Raw genomic sequence first — 17,151 nt, 5'->3', positions numbered from 1 at the left:
TTTAACATGATGTATTTCTCAGTGTCCTGTCTGTGTGTGAGAGACAAACAGCCTCTGTATGTGTGTGTAAATACAGCATGAATATGTAGAGGACATGTTTGTGGATATAAGTAAATGAAAGCTCTGCGTCATTTGAATCTTTGACTCTTGTTTCTGTTGCAGGTCTGTGACTGAACTTCTGGGAGGAGAAACGTTGGTTTCATGCTCTGTGATTCTGTGTTTTGTCATCTCTCTCAGGTGATGGAGAGCTCAGATGATGGCCCCGCCTACGTGGTCAAATTCAAGTCTACATTCAGAACAGACCTGGAGACACGCAAGAAAAATGCCAACATTGTATATGTGAAAACTGCTGCTGGAGCCAGATTCAAGGAGCTCAAGTGTTTACCCAGATCTTACTGAACTCACTGAAGGAACAGAGGGTTGTTGGAGGGAAACCTGTGGAAGCAACAACACCCGAGCCACCAGAGAAGAAGTTGGCCCTGTTGGTGCTTCATCAGAGTGTGAACAGGAGGAAGACTCAGCTGAGATCAGTGTGGTGGATACAGAGCAGAGCCCACCATCAGTACAGAGGCCTGTCCATTAGAGTGCTGCTCCAACATGCAGCACATGTACTTGGCCACAGCTGCAACATCTGTACCTGTGAAAGCTTCTTCTCTGTTGCTGCTCATATTGTGCAGAAGAAGAGAGTTTCTTTATCATCAGAAAATGTCAATGAGCTTGTGAGTCTTAGCAGCTGGCTCGGTGCAGAGGAGGAAGAACATGTCAAGTCAGAGGAAGATAAATGCAGTTCATGTTGTCAACTCAACCTGGACTGTTGAAAGAGTTTTTCTTTGTCTTGTTTCTGACTGAGATTCTCCAAAGGAAATCCAGCACAAACACACACTTCACACACTCAAAGTCCTGCACAGTAAATGAGCTGATGAGCGTTTGTGCAGAATATAGTGAATATAGGATATAGGTTCTATGAGGACAACAGGATATAGTGACTGATCCACTTTCTAATGTGTGTGTAGCCCACACTGTGTGTCACTGTGTCACAGGTGAGTCTGTGTGTCCAGGTTCTATGAGGACAACAGGATATAGTGACTGAGTCCAGCAGCTTAAAGTCTGACTCCATCCTCCATTTAAATAACTCACAGCAACAACTGAATAGCTTTGCCTTTGTGTAGCTGACACTTCATTTTAATGTCCTTCTATTCTGGTTCATCTGGTCTCAGTTTCTATAAGCACACAGGTTTCATCAGGACTCTATGACCTCAGTAATCTTTGCTGGGCCTTAATGCTCTGAACAAAGCTGCACATCACAAGACTAAATAGAAATGAATCAGTCTTTCATTCCTCACTGCTGTTTGATTTCAGCTCTCAATGTCCCACCATAACCCATGGAAAGAATTACTGTCCATCCAGGCTCCTGAACATGAAGCTGATGAAGGTGGAGTATTGTGAGGGCTGATGGAGATGATGATGAGGAATCCAGGAGCAGTGGGTGGATGGCAGCATCAGCATGAAGGATCAGTGTGAGAACACATCATCATCCACAAAGGAAACCAGTCTGAGTGTCTGACGCTCTTGTTAGAAAGACGCAGTCCCAGCAGTTAGCTTGTCTGCTAGTTAGCTGAGAGCTAGCTCACTTGTACATTGAATACCAAACTGTGTAAACCAGGGGTGTCAAACATATGGCCCGTGGACCAAATCCAGCCCTTGAGATAATTTCATATGTCAAATATTGAAGAATTTTCAGGCTTGCTGATAATCAATGTGAGCACGGCTGAGGTTTTATTCTGATGAGCAAACCATGTGGCCAAACACTTTAAGAGACAGACTGGGATCATACCATTATGTGAAAGAAGACGGAAATGTCCCATAGACAGCAAGGGTAGTGGTAGAGACCAGTACACAGAGAAATGGGAGCTGTACTGAAATGCAAGCGTGTCAGGAAAGAGTGAAAAGGCAAAATGAGCAGCATCTGGCTGCATTTCAGTGATATTGGAGACCACAAAGCTGAGTGCAAAATTCATACAGGAGATATACAGGAGACGCTGAGAGTAGAACTGATAAAATTAGGAGCTGGCTAAAGTGAGACCCATTTTTATTTCCACCCATTTTCCATTGTGGATGACAAAAGGTTTCAAACTGGTCCAGGTCTTAAACCTCACGTGTTCTTCCTAATAGCAGTAAATGGATAAAAATAAGGCTTTTATGAAAACACTGAATAAAACTTGCTGCCTTTAAAAAGACTAAATGTACAGTTCAGTATTGAACACTACATAAAATATACTATATATAAAGTGTGTCTGAATGGCAGAGATGCAGAAATATGTGCATGTAGCACAGAGCCACGGCTCAGTGTCTGAATGAGTCTCACAGACCTGAATGTGCTGTTGAAGCCATTTATAATTATAACGTAATTCTTTACTCGTTTGATCTGCTCCTTACCACAAGCCACCAGACGTAGAAGGTTTTGGACTTTTAACTATATTTTCTGAAGTTTTACAACTTTTCTTACTGTTAAAAACCTCGTTATGGCCATTCATGCTGTACAAAGTAATTAGACATGTGTGGTATCTACAGAAACGTCAGAATCTCAGCTAAAAGGTCACAAAACCATCTCAACAACCACCAAACAGCTGAAACAGCAGGTGAACAGATCACACAAAAAAGATGTAAACACAAATCCCCCTGATCATCTGTTTTTTAAACATGAAGTGTAGTTTTGGACGTTCATTTACTGCTGGTTCAGTGAATTTTGGTTGGACAGTGATGAAACCTGCAGCCTCAGAATCTGTGAGAAGTCTGCTTTCAGCACGCAACAGCATTGTTGTGTTGTGTGCTGTGGATTCACCTCTGCAAACTCATCACTGTTTCACCATCATGTTTCTACTTAGACAATAACAAAGGAAGCAGTTCCCAGGAACTACTTCCTGTCTTGTTAACATAAGAGTATGTTGCCCTTCAAAACACCTCCACTTCTCCTCTTATTAGAGGACTGCCTTATTATTAATCTGCTAATTCTGTCAGTTGATGAAAGAAAAATGCTTGATCTCACCTGAGAGTTTCCAGTGTACAGTGTGGACTCTTCAGTCCTTCAGACAGAAGCTTCACGCCTGAATCCTTCAGGTTAATGTTACTCAGGTCCAGCTGTCTCAGATTAGAGGTCTGAGAGCTGAGACCTGAGGCCAGAGCTTCACAGCTTCTCTCTGACAGGTCACAGTGACTCAGTCTGAAAAATAACAGATAAACAATTACAAAAATAAAACACTTATGTTGAAGTGTAATGAGATACTATTATATTTAGCAATATTTCATCTTGTTTTGTCAGGAAACTGAGCACTGATGCAGAGCAACATGTGGAGAGAATCAGAGGAGAAGAAGTGAAGAGAGAACAGCAGTGAAACAACACTGAATTGTTCAGTGTGCTTTTGATATCAACAGAATATGTCAAACCTCTTTATTTTGTATTTGTTTTAGTAGAATTGATGATTATCACTTAGATAACAACCACAGGCCAGGTCTAAATTGCACTTTGGTGACAGTTACACCCAGAAATATTTCAGAAATGTGGACAATTTGTGCTCCATTGTACTCAGTATTGAACAAACTGAGTACCGATGACCACTTAATATTTTTGATATTTTATTTGAGTTGTTCCACCTGATCTGTGTTAACTAGAATAAACATTTAAAAGCTAAAGCTATGATCACATATGTACTTACAGAGCTTTGTTGGAGGCTTTGACCACTGGCAGCAGCCTCAGAAGAGCCTTTTTAAAGGCTCATGTTCTCACTTAGATCATTTATTTCTACTTACATTTCATTCTGGGAAAAATGGGGATTACTTTGGAAATGGGAACTATTTTCCCCAAAAATCAGCTCTGGATTAGTAAATCATTCAAACATCTTCTCAGTCAGAAGAAGCTGTCTTGTTATGATGGAGAGAAGAAAAGCAGCTAGGTGTAAAAGTAAAGCAGAGGATGAGCTGAATAAAGGACACTCAAGGCTGGCTTGGAAAGGAATGAAGTCCATAGTGGGGATGAAGAACAAGGAGCAAAGATGAATGTGATGCTGAATCAGCAGAGGACTTGGACTCATTGGATTCCAGCTTTGATATCATTGATTTCAATGAAGAGCTTTGTGATTGTAGCAAAGGGCTGGTAGCTCTGAGAGTCCCACTGATGAGGTGTCTGTGAAGGTTCGCAGTCATCTAAAGAGCTTAGAAAAAAAGGCATCTGGACTTCTTTAAGTTTCTTGAAGACATTTCACCTTTCACCTCTCATCCAAGAAGCTTCTTTATTTCTAGGGTCAAATGGTGGAGAGTCCCAGATTAGCCTGTGTACAAACAGACTTCAGCCATATGAGAGTGAGTGTGAGTGAATGAGAGCACACACAGGACACTCTGATCTCTGAATGTGTGTGACGCAGTGAAAAAGAGGATTGTACTGGATATACTGTGACTGACAAACAGAGTTTAAAGAGAAAGGTGTTTGGATTAAAATGGATTATGCTAAAGTGAACATGCTAATGAAATCTGAACTGACTGAAATGTGAAGTGAAGATAATTCAGATGTAAAAGAGAGAGAAACTGATAATAAGGTGGGGCTGGAGATCAGTGAAGGGCATGTAAACACCTGATTGGTTGACTAGATATCAGATCGACAGTTTCACAGTTTTCCCTGTGGATTATAACTTTAAGAAGATGTGACATTCATCAAGGAATCCTGCTCTCCGGATTATTTCCATGAACACTGAGCTGGAACACATCTACAGTGCTGGAAGTGCCCATCTCACCACCAACCTCTCTGTGCACTTTCACTTTTCAACACTTTGTGAGACACTAAAGTCTGTGGTCCAGGCTCCTAAAATCATCCCAGGTTAACATCCACTACAATCTAGAGGAGAGCTGCACTAACAGGTGTGACTGATGAGATCTGACCTGCAAGGATACTCATGTTTATGTATATCAGGACAAGCAGGGAAGACCTGGACATCAACTCTGTCAGGCTGCCTGAGTCCTCTCACCCACATCAGCTCAGAACTCTGCATTATCTACTGAGTCAGACTCAGAGGATCAGGGATCAGAAGTTCTACAAAGAGTAGAACCAGACTTCCTGTATAGAGGTGTGTGGGCCTACTGATCCACAGTGTCAGCACAACTTTCACATCATATTCATCTCAGCACAACTAAAACATGTGACTGACCTCAGAGTTTCAAATCGACATCGTGGATTCTCCAGAAGAACACACAGCTGCTTCACTCCTGAATCCTGCAGGTTGTTGCAGTCTACACTCAGGTCCAGCACTCTGGGATACGAGGGGTTGGACTTCAGCGCTGCTGCCAGATAATCACAGCTGATCTCTGACAAACCACAGTCCCACAATCTGTATGAAGAATGAAAGATGTAAGTTTATTAGACAAAGTGTGAGCTTGAAATCATTCAGTGTTTCATCATCTGTTAAGAGCTGAAGAAGGTTCAGAATGTAGAAGTTTAGAAAATGGAAACTCCAAACAGCTGAAGCCAACAGGAAGCAGCTTCAAACAAACACAACAAGAGAAAAAACTCTGAATGTTTCACATTAAAGTCATACATTTCTCATAAAAACAGGACAAAGACTTGAAAAAGTCGTGTTTTTCCTTCCAGGAACCACAAGGCTTCACTTTTAAAGGTGAAGTGTGAAAGAAATGGACATATTTGAAGTCCAACACCTTTTTCCAGTCACATTATTAAAGCAGACAAACTACAAGCTCATTTTCATTCCAACAAGTCATCTTCTGACCTGGACTAACAACACTGGTCTCTATGTGCAGCTGGCTGTGAGACCAGTGCTCAGGGAGCGTCTACAAAGTGCAACACTGAAAGAACATCACACACTCATTTGCTTCCAGCACTTTCACACAAACATCTACTGTCATTATTGTCACCAAACTCTGTGGATCCTTTATTGCAAATTCAAATGGGATCAAATGGTCAGACAAAAGAGGGTTATGAGGAAATATGATGAAATGTTGTGTATTAGCAGCAAGTTATTGAATCATTTTCCTCAGAAACCAAACAAAATGATTGACAAACATGTTTTTACAAACTCAGTGTTGGACTTGGATCAGCAGGATAAGCTGATGTTTAAAGGCATTTGAGTCTCGCTGTATGAGTCCAGTTATTACTCAGTATTTATGGATGATGTTCTTTCAGTGTTGCACTTTGTAGACGCTCCCTGAGCCTCACAGCCAGCTGCACATGGACCAGCTGACATTACCCAGCATTAGAGGCGGGTGTAAAAAATGGATTTTCCTATTTAAATGGTTTTAATTTGAATAAAGCGATGTTGATTCATTCAATCCTGAATCATTTTTAATATAAATGTATTTTGCCAGAATCTCAGGTTAAAGCTCCCAAAAGTATTTCAACAACAACCAAACAGATAAAACAGTAAATGAGAGCAGCTAAACACACAAAGATGGAAACACAGAGCGTGGATCGTTCACTCGACGGCACGTACACGGACACGCCGTCGGGGCTGAAAGTGGACAGCTCACAGATCCTGAAGCTGCAGGTTTCATCTGTCTCCAACCAAAACTGACTGAACCAGCAGCAGAAGAAGATCCAAACTCTGCTTCACGTTTGATGAACATCGTCATGAATTCTCTCTGACTTTGACCTTTACTTCCTGCACAGCTCTCTCTCTCTCTCAGTGTACTTCAAGAACAGTTTACCTTCAAAAATCTGTTTCCTGCATTATTCACTGCTTATTACGCACCAGTCTGCTGTTGTGTTCACTGCTGTCGGCCTCCGAAAACAAAGCCTAATTTCTGCTGTTCAATACTGAAGAAATTTAAACCTTTTAAAATGATGACAGATTACAAACTCTCAGCTGTGTCTGTAATCAAACCTCTGTAACTTTGCTTCACTTCAGCAGCATCAGCTCATCTTCACATGTTGATTCATGGTTTGCTTCAGGTTTTGATCGACTGCAGAAGATTTTGAAGGTTATCTGCTATAAAAAGCCAGAAGAGGAAAATGTGCTTCATGTGTTTCTGTTTGATCCTCAGTGACTTTGACACAAAGGCCTCTGCTGTGATGATCACAGCTCTGATCAAGTCTCACAGTGTCAGCTTTGTTTTTATACACTCAACAAAAATATAAATGCAACACCTTTGTTACTGCTCCCATTCCCAATGTGATGGACGTAGAGACCTAAAATTCATTCCAGATACACAATATAACCATCCCTCCCAAACAGTGGTCACAAATCAGTCCAAATGTGTGGTAGTGGGCACATCTGACATATTGAGATAATCCATCCCACCTCACAGGTGTGCCACATCAGGATGCTGATCTGACATCATGAGTAGTGCACAGGTGTACCTCAGACTGCCCACAACAAAAGGCCACCCTGGAATGTGCAGTTTTGTCTCACAGCAAAATGCCACAGATGCCACAAGCAATGAGGGAGCGTGCAATTGGCATGCTGACAGCAGGAATGTCAACCAGATCTGTCGCCCGTGCATTGAATGTTCATTTCTCAACCATAAGCCGTCTCCACAGGCGTTTCAGAGAATATGGCAGCACATCCAACCGGCCTCACAACCGCAGACCTCGTGTAACCACACCAGCCCAGGACCTCCACATCCAGCAGGTTCACCTCCAAGATCGTCTGAGACCAGCCACCCAGACAGCTGCTGGAACAATTGGTTTGCACAACCAAACAATTTCTGCACAAACTGTCAGAAACCGTCTCAGGGACGCTCAACTGCATGCCCGTCGTCCTCATCGGGGTCTTGACCTGACTCCAGCTCGTCGCCGTAACAGACTTGTGTGGGCAAATGCTCACATTCGATGGCGTCTGGCACGTTGGAGAGGTGTGCGCTTCACGGATGAATCATGGTTCACATTGTTCAGGGCAGATGGCAGCTGAGAATATTCCCAGTTCTTGCATGGCCAGCATACTCACCGGACATGTCACCCATTGAGCATGTTCGGGATGTGCTTGACCGGCGTATACGACAGCGTGTACTAGTTCCCACGAATATCCAACAACCTCGCACAGCCATTGAAGTGGAGTGGACCAACATTCCACAGGCCACAATTGACAATCTGATAGACTCCATGCGACGATGTGTTGCACTGCATGAGGCAAATGGTGGTCACACCAGATACTGACCGGTTCTGGGTCCCCAGACTCCCAATAGCGCAAAAAACTGCACATTCCAGGGTGGCCTTTTGTTGTGGGCAGTCTGAGGTACACCTGTGCACTACTCATGATGTCAGATCAGCATCCTGATGTGGCACACCTGTGAGGTGGGATGGATTATCTCAATATGTCAGATGTGCCCACTACCACACATTTGGACTGATTTGTGACCACTGTTTGGGAGGGATGGTTATATTGTGTATCTGGAATGAATTTTAGGTCTCTACGTCCATCCCATGGGGAATGGGAGCAGTAACAAAGGTGTTGCGTTTATATTTTTGTTGAGTGTACATATGGATATGTGCTGATAAATGATCAGAATTATAATATTTCCCACTGTCTGCTGTGTGCCGTGACCTTTGACCTGCTAAAGACAGTCAGCTGTGGATTATTCATTGTTGTGTCTGATGCTTAGAACTGTGAGGAAGAACACTACACAGTTAATCAGGGTCCCCTCTCTCTGAATCAGGAAAGGTGGGCAGGCCACGTGTGGGCCACGGGCCATACGTTGAGTCTCACTGTTTGAAATGTGAACATTGTTCTGCTGCAGTCAATGGACTAAACCAGAGAAGAAGAAAACAGACTTTACCATGAAGATCCTCAGTGTGGATCAGTATAATATCAGCCTGATGTCTGCAGTTTATCTCAGCACAACTAAAACGTGTGACTGACCTCAGAGTTTCAAGTTTACATCCTGGACTCTCCAGGAAACCACACAGATGCTTCACTCCTGAATCCTGCAGCTTGTTGTTCCTGCTCAGGTCCAGCTGTCTCAGATGGGAGGGGTTGGACTTCAGTGCTGCTGCCAGGTAATCACAGCTGATCTTTGACAAACCACAGCCAAACAATCTGTATGAAGAATGAAAGATGTAAGTTTATTAGACAAAGTGTGAGCTTGAAATCATTCAGTGTTTCATCATCTGTTAAGAGCTGAAGAAGGTTCAGAATGTAGAAGTTTAGAAAATGGAAACTCCAAACAGCTGAAGCCAACAGGAAGCAGCTTCAAACAAACACAACAAGAGAAAAAACTCTGAATGTTTCACATTAAAGTCGTACATTTCTCATAAAAACAGGACAAAGACTTGAAAAAGTCGTTTTTCCTTCCAGGAACCACAAGGCTTCACTTTTAAAGGTGAAGTGTGAAAGAAATGGACATATTTGAAGTCCAACACCTTTTTCCAGTCACATTATTAAAGCAGACAAACTACAAGCTCATTTTCATTCCAACAAGTCATCTTCTGACCTGGACTAACAACACTGGTCTCTATGTGCAGCTGGCTGTGAGACCAGTGCTCAGGGAGCGTCTACAAAGTGCAACACTGAAAGAACATCACACACTCATTTGCTTCCAGCACTTTCACACAAACATCTACTGTCATTATTGTCACCAAACTCTGTGGATCCTTTATTGCAAATTCAAATGGGATCAAATGGTCAGACAAAAGAGGGTTATGAGGAAATATGATGAAATGTTGTGTATTAGCAGCAACTTATTGAATCATTTTCCTCAGAAACCAAACAAAATGATTGACAAACATGTTTTTACAAACTCAGTGTTGGACTTGGATCAGCAGGATAAGCTGATGTTTAAAGGCATTTGAGTCTCGCTGTATGAGTCCAGTTATTACTCAATATTTATGGATGATGTTCTTTCAGTGTTGCACTTTGTAGACGCTCCCTGAGCCTCACAGCCAGCTGCACATGGACCAGCTGACATTACCCAGCATTAGAGGCGGGTGTAAAAAAAATGGATTTTCCTATTTAAATGGTTTTAATTTGAATAAAGCGATGTTGATTCATTCAATCCTGAATCATTTTTAATATAAATGTATTTTGCCAGAATCTCAGGTTAAAGCTCCCAAAAGTATTTCAACAACAACCAAACAGATAAAACAGTAAATGAGAGCAGCTAAACACACAAAGATGGAAACACAGAGCGTGGATCGTTCACTCGACGGCACGTACACGGACACGCCGTCGGGGCTGAAAGTGGACAGCTCACAGATCCTGAAGCTGCAGGTTTCATCTGTCTCCAACCAAAACTGACTGAACCAGCAGCAGAAGAAGATCCAAACTCTGCTTCACGTTTGATGAACATCGTCATGAATTCTCTCTGACTTTGACCTTTACTTCCTGCACAGCTCTCTCTCTCTCTCAGTGTACTTCAAGAACAGTTTACCTTCAAAAATCTGTTTCCTGCATTATTCACTGCTTATTACGCACCAGTCTGCTGTTGTGTTCACTGCTGTCGGCCTCCGAAAACAAAGCCTAATTTCTGCTGTTCAATACTGAAGAAATTTAAACCTTTTAAAATGATGACAGATTACAAACTCTCAGCTGTGTCTGTAATCAAACCTCTGTAACTTTGCTTCACTTCAGCAGCATCAGCTCATCTTCACATGTTGATTCATGGTTTGCTTCAGGTTTTGATCGACTGCAGAAGATTTTGAAGGTTATCTGCTATAAAAAGCCAGAAGAGGAAAATGTGCTTCATGTGTTTCTGTTTGATCCTCAGTGACTTTGACACAAAGGCCTCTGCTGTGATGATCACACCTCTGATCAAGTCTCACAGTGTCAGCTTTGTTTTTATACATCCATCCATCCATCCATCCATTCGCTTCCGCTTATCCTTTTCAGGGTCGCGGGGGGCGCTGGAGCCTATCCCAGCTGTCATAGGGCGAGAGGCAGGGTACACCCTGGACAGGTCGCCAGTCTGTCGCAGGGCCAACACACAAGGACAGACAACCATTCGCACTCACGTTCACTCGCACATTCACAGCTAGTGACAATTTGGATTAACCAATTAACCTATCCCCACAAGCTGCATGTCTTTGGACGGTGGGAGGAAGCTGGAGTAACCGGAGAGAACCCACGCAAACACGGGGAGAACATGCAAACTCCACACAGAAAGACCCCGGCCTGATGTTGGAATTGAACTCAGGACCTTCTTGCTGTGCGGCAACAGTGCTAACCACCGTGCCACCGTGCTGCCCTTTGTTTTTATACACTCAACAAAAATATAAACGCAACACCTTTGTTACTGCTCCCATTCCCAATGTGATGGACGTAGAGACCTAAAATTCATTCCAGATACACAATATAACCATCCCTCCCAAACAGTGGTCACAAATCAGTCCAAATGTGTGGTAGTGGGCACATCTGACATATTGAGATAATCCATCCCACCTCACAGGTGTGCCACATCAGGATGCTGATCTGACATCATGAGTAGTGCACAGATGTACCTCAGACTGCCCACAACAAAAGGCCACCCTGGAATGTGCAGTTTTGTCTCACAGCAAAATGCCACAGATGCCACAAGCAATGAGGGAGCGTGCAATTGGCATGCTGACAGCAGGAATGTCAACCAGATCTGTCGCCCGTGCATTGAATGTTCATTTCTCAACCATAAGCCGTCTCCACAGGCGTTTCAGAGAATATGGCAGCACATCCAACCGGCCTCACAACCGCAGACCTCGTGTAACCACACCAGCCCAGGACCTCCACATCCAGCAGGTTCACCTCCAAGATCGTCTGAGACCAGCCACCCAGACAGCTGCTGGAACAATTGGTTTGCACAACCAAACAATTTCTGCACAAACTGTCAGAAACCATCTCAGGGAGGCTCAACTGCATGCCCGTCGTCCTCATCGGGGTCTTGACCTGACTCCAGGTCGTCGCCGTAACAGACTTGTGTGGGCAAATGCTCACATTCGATGGCGTCTGGCACGTTGGAGAGGTGTGCGCTTCACGGATGAATCATGGTTCACATTGTTCAGGGCAGATGGCAGCTGAGAATGTCCCAGTTCTTGCATGGCCAGCATACTCACCGAATAGGGCTGGGCCATATTATACCGTTCACGATAATACCGGTATAAAGTTAGGCAACGATAGGAAAATGAAATATCGCGATAGAATACGAGTAAAACGCGCATGCGCAGTGCCTTTGTTTTCATACGCACATGGCCGATTGTTGAGTGAAACAGATGAACCAGAATTGGTTTGTAAAAATGGTGCAACTTCAGTGATGTGGAACTGGTTTGGTGTTTGTCCTTCAGATACACAAAGCACGTTTTTTGCAGAACATGCAAGCGGCCGTCGTTATTGTCGTATTTGTCGGACTAAGATGCTCTTAAATCTGGGAGTAATCTGGGTCCTAAACTCCGTATGCAAACGAACACTGTAGCATCACCTAAAGTTAAAAACTGTCTAAATTCTTTCATCTTTAATAAAACGATCAGCATTGCTGCTTTACCAGGTGTAACTATGAAGTTTAGCTTCCAGGCATCCATGAAAACAAAAGTTATTACATTTAACGGAGTTAGAAGTTAGCAGGAAGCTAGCGGAAGTTAGCTCGCTAGTTTCGCTAGTTACCTAAGCATGATATAGCATGTTCTGACAGAGATTTCTGGAAAAATTCAAACGTACAGCTCTGCTATCACTTCCAACATAAATGAAGACGGGAAACTAAACAGCAGTGACGTTTGTAGGGTTACTGAAGTTGGGCTAGCTGCTATATAACGATATGCTACGTGATCGCTAGCAACACAGCTATGTTAGCATAACATAAACAGTGAAGCTGGAGGACGAACACTAACACTTTTCCACTTAGAAAAGTTAACGTGCCTGATAGGTAGACACAAATGCAATCGCATGGCAGGATGCTGTAAACGGACCAAACTTAAGTCAGGAGAACAACTGAGATAATCCATCCACAATACCAGGTTAGTCATTAATATACTGCAACAACATGGGAACAGAGCAGCTGCCAGAGAATTCAACATTAATGAATCAATGGTACAGAAGTGGAGGAAGCAAGAAGAATGAGTTTAATAAAGTTTGATTTATCTGACTGCTTTGTTTCGCTTAATGTGCCTTATAATCACGTGCACCTTATGGTCCGAAAAATACTTACTGCACACTGCAGTTTAATGTTGCAAAGCACCTCTTTTTAACTTCAGTGGATATTATACATGGTTATGCTCAGGATATGTCAGCCCATTTCTACTGGAAATGCCTTTTGGTTAAACTTTCAGCAAGGAATTTGCATTTGCACTGTTACATTTTTATAAAGCTTTAATGTACATAAAAACCAGCTTCTTGTTTAAGTGAAAATAAATGGAAGGTTGTCTTTTTGCGCTAGTAATGTTGTGGAGTTGTATTTTGTCTCGCATCAATTATATCGTCAGTTATATCGTTATCGCAAATTTTCAAATATATATCGTGATAAATATTTTTGGCCATATCGCCCTGCTCTATCACCGAACATGTCACCCATTGAGCATGTTCGGGATGTGCTTGACCGGCGTATACGACAGCGTGTACCAGTTCCCACGAATATCCAACAACCTCGCACAGCCATTGAAGTGGAGTGGACCAACATTCCACAGGCCACAATTGACAATCTGATAGACTCCATGCGACGATGTGTTGCACTGCATGAGGCAAATGGTGGTCACACCAGATACTGACCGGTTCTGGGTGCCCAGACTCCCAATAGCGCAAAAAACTGCACATTCCAGGGTGGCCTTTTGTTGTGGGCAGTCTGAGGTACACCTGTGCACTACTCATGATGTCAGATCAGCATCCTGATGTGGCACACCTGTGAGGTGGGATGGATTATCTCAATATGTCAGATGTGCCCACTACCACACATTTGGACTGATTTGTGACCACTGTTTGGGAGGGATGGTTATATTGTGTATCTGGAATGAATTTTAGGTCTCTACGTCCATCCCATGGGGAATGGGAGCAGTAACAAAGGTGTTGCGTTTATATTTTTGTTGAGTGTACATATGGATATGTGCTGATAAATGATCAGAATTATAATATTTCCCACTGTCTGCTGTGTGCCGTGACCTTTGACCTGCTAAAGACAGTCAGCTGTGGATTATTCATTGTTGTGTCTGATGCTTAGAACTGTGAGGAAGAACACTACACAGTTAATCAGGGTCCCCTCTCTCTGAATCAGGAAAGGTGGGCAGGCCGCGTGTGGGCCGCGGGCCATACGTTGAGTCTCACTGTTTGAAATGTGAACATTGTTCTGCTGCAGTCAATGGACTAAACCAGAGAAGAAGAAAACAGACTTTACCATGAAGATCCTCAGTGTGGATCAGTATAATATCAGCCTGATGTCTGCACACAACTAAAACGTGTGACTGACCTCAGAGTTTCAAGTTTACATCCTGGACTCTCCAGGAAACCACACAGATGCTTCACTCCTGGATGCTGCAGCTTGTTGTTCCTGCTCAGGTCCAGCTGTCTCAGATGGGAGGGGTTGGACTTCAGTGCTGCTGATAGGTAATCACAGCTGATCTTTGACAAACCACAGCCAAACAATCTGTATGAAGAATGAAAGATGTAAGTTTATTAGACAAAGTGTGAGCTTGAAATCATTCAGTGTTTCATCATCTGTTCAGAGCTGAAGAAGGTTCAGAATGTAGAAGTTTAGAAAATGGAAACTCCAAACAGCTGAAGCCAACAGGAAGCAGCTTCAAACAAACACAACAAGAGAAAAAACTCTGAATGTTTCACATTAAAGTCGTACATTTCTCATAAAAACAGGACAAAGACTTGAAAAAGTCGTGTTTTTCCTTCCAGGAACAACAAGGCTTCACTTTTAAAGGTGAAGTGTGACAGAAATGGACATATTTGAAGTCCAACACCTTTTTCCAGTCACATTATTAAAGCAGACAAACTACAAGCTCATTTTCATTCCAACAAGTCATCTTCTGACCTGGACTAACAACACTGGTCTCTATGTGCAGCTGGCTGTGAGACCAGTGCTCAGGGAGCGTCTACAAAGTGCAACACTGAAAGCAGCTTCAACAGGAAGCAGCTTCAAACAAACACAACAAGAGAAAAAACTGAACATTTCACATTAAAGTCGTACATTTATCATAAAAAACGGACAAAGACTTGAAGGTTATATAAAAAGTTGGAATTGTAAAGAAAACAAACAGAGCTCATAAACTGAAACTGATTTCATTGTTTCAGCTGGAACATTTTAGTTGTTCCTTTTTCAATACATACATAATTATATTTACAGTAAGTCTTATCAATCCCCTTTTCCCTGCCAGTCACCGCCAATGTTCCCTGTAATGTTTCATGTGTCTGAGCAAACACAAACTCCCTGAGCGTCCCTTGGACCACTGTGAGCAACAGCAGACGTGTACACTGTGGTCACGCCAGCATCTTATCCATCCAAGTTACATGGTTTATTAAAATAATCAAATTACAGCATTTACATTTATGTTAGACTACTTTTAATTAACTGCTTTAGCCCACTTACAATGAAAATTAAAAACAACCTTGTTCATGACCTGTAGCATGTTAACACTATTGGAAGCAAAAATAACTTGAACTCTAATTTTGAAAACACAACTTTATTTTTTCTATTTTTATAACGCTCTGACTTGTATTATGAGTCTGTGGTCTGGGGGAGAGTCTGTAACTCTGTCTGCAAAATACAGGGTATAATGACCAATGTTGGACAATTAATTATATAGTTACTTCTTCAAAAAAGTTACTGAGTTTTGCAAACAACAAAGTTTGTTGCAATAAATACTGAATACTATATCGTTGTTATAAACAACAATACTATTCAGGAAGAAAACCAAACATTGCAGATATTTTATCATAACTCTGGTTTTACGTGGCCGATCAACACAATTTAAAAACTGGTATAAAGTCCACACTTTTTCCCTCAGTTGCTCCGTCTGTCCTGCTCACATCTCCAATGGTTGTACACGTTGTCATTAACGTGGCTTCACTCCACATCAGCCACTTTGCTCGCTATAACACCGGTGTTGGCACATAAGGACGCTGTCATAGCCTGTCAGCGACGTTGATTAGCTGCGTATATACGAATGTGAATCGCGTGATTGGCTGGACTATGGGATAAGGTGGCATCGTTCTAATCCCATATGGGAGCAGCCGGTCACTGACTAACACTGCAAAACAGAATTGTTGAAGATTTAATTTTAATTTCAATTGAGATTTGATTTTTTTTTTTTTGTGTGCAACACAGATTTTCTGTGTGCAGAGACCGTGCCAGCAGCGCGCAGTTGCACGAGCGCAGTTGCACGAGCGCAGTTGCACGAGCGCAGTTGCACGAGCGCAGCTGCACGAGCGCAGCTGCACGAGCGCAGCTGCACGAGCGCAGCTTAGAGGGAACATTGGGCACCACCACAGTTCACTTCAACAAAACTTTACTTCAGATTTGTTTTCATGTTTTGATCCAGTGATGAGAGCCGTTTCCCCCATGTCCAGTCCTTGTACTAAGCTAGGCTAAACATGTCCAGTGCCTGTCTCTGTGCAGCTTTTAATCTGATGTTAATAAGGTAGAAATGGAGGAAGAAGAAAATGACTTCATCAATCAACATGCAGCTACCAACCCAAATGGTGAGGTGGTGGTTAGTTATTACTGTTGTTTCTGATCCCCTACATTATCCTACATTCAAATATATTCTCCAGCTACAATAGTGTTTGTGTTCCTAAAAGGATTTCATGAATGTGTTATTGTTCATGTCACATCTGTATGAAACAAAGAGGAAGTGAGGTTTATCCTTCATGATCACAAACTGTTCCAGCATGTAAACCTGAGATCTGTGTGGAGCAGCTGACCTGTACGATGTGCTCAACACAAACATTATTTACCATCAGTTACTGTGTGACTGAACCACGTGGGTGTATGAAACATCGCTTTTAGTTTTAATAGCACATGGCAACATTCAGACGTGAATCTATACAAGGTCATATACTTGATTTGGTACTATCTTATGGTCTGGATATTTGCATCACGGACATAGAGGACTTTGGGATTTCAGATCACTTTCCGGTTTTGTTTAATACTGTAGCGAGCGATGTGGATTTGAACAGTGATGGTCCTGTGCGGCAATCACGCACGATTAACTCCCAGTCAATCGCCCACTTCATTGATGCATTCCTTGACTCTCCCCTCTCTGAT

At 42.6% G+C, this 17,151-nt stretch overlaps 1 protein-coding gene across 2 annotated transcripts in view; it reads right to left on the bottom strand.

Annotated features, from left to right (window-relative positions):
• Window positions 1–17,151, bottom strand: part of LOC120720121 (ribonuclease inhibitor-like) — a 59,731-nt gene that overhangs the window by 38,068 nt on the left and 4,512 nt on the right. For both annotated transcript variants that reach the window (XM_040009753.1, XM_040009752.1), the window contains exons 2-3: window positions 5,196–5,375; window positions 3,047–3,220 (exon numbers count right to left, since the gene is read on the bottom strand). In XM_040009753.1, coding sequence (XP_039865687.1) covers window positions 3,047–3,220; window positions 5,196–5,375 — 354 coding nt within the window. The remainder of the gene's footprint in view (window positions 1–3,046; window positions 3,221–5,195; window positions 5,376–17,151) is intronic.

This window comes from Simochromis diagramma, unplaced genomic scaffold, assembly GCF_900408965.1.
Source record: "Simochromis diagramma unplaced genomic scaffold, fSimDia1.1 OVJJ01000559.1, whole genome shotgun sequence".
NCBI lineage: Eukaryota > Metazoa > Chordata > Actinopteri > Cichliformes > Cichlidae > Simochromis > Simochromis diagramma.
The sequence above is the reverse complement of the archived record's forward strand: the minus strand, read 5'-3'. Positions and strand labels throughout refer to the sequence as shown.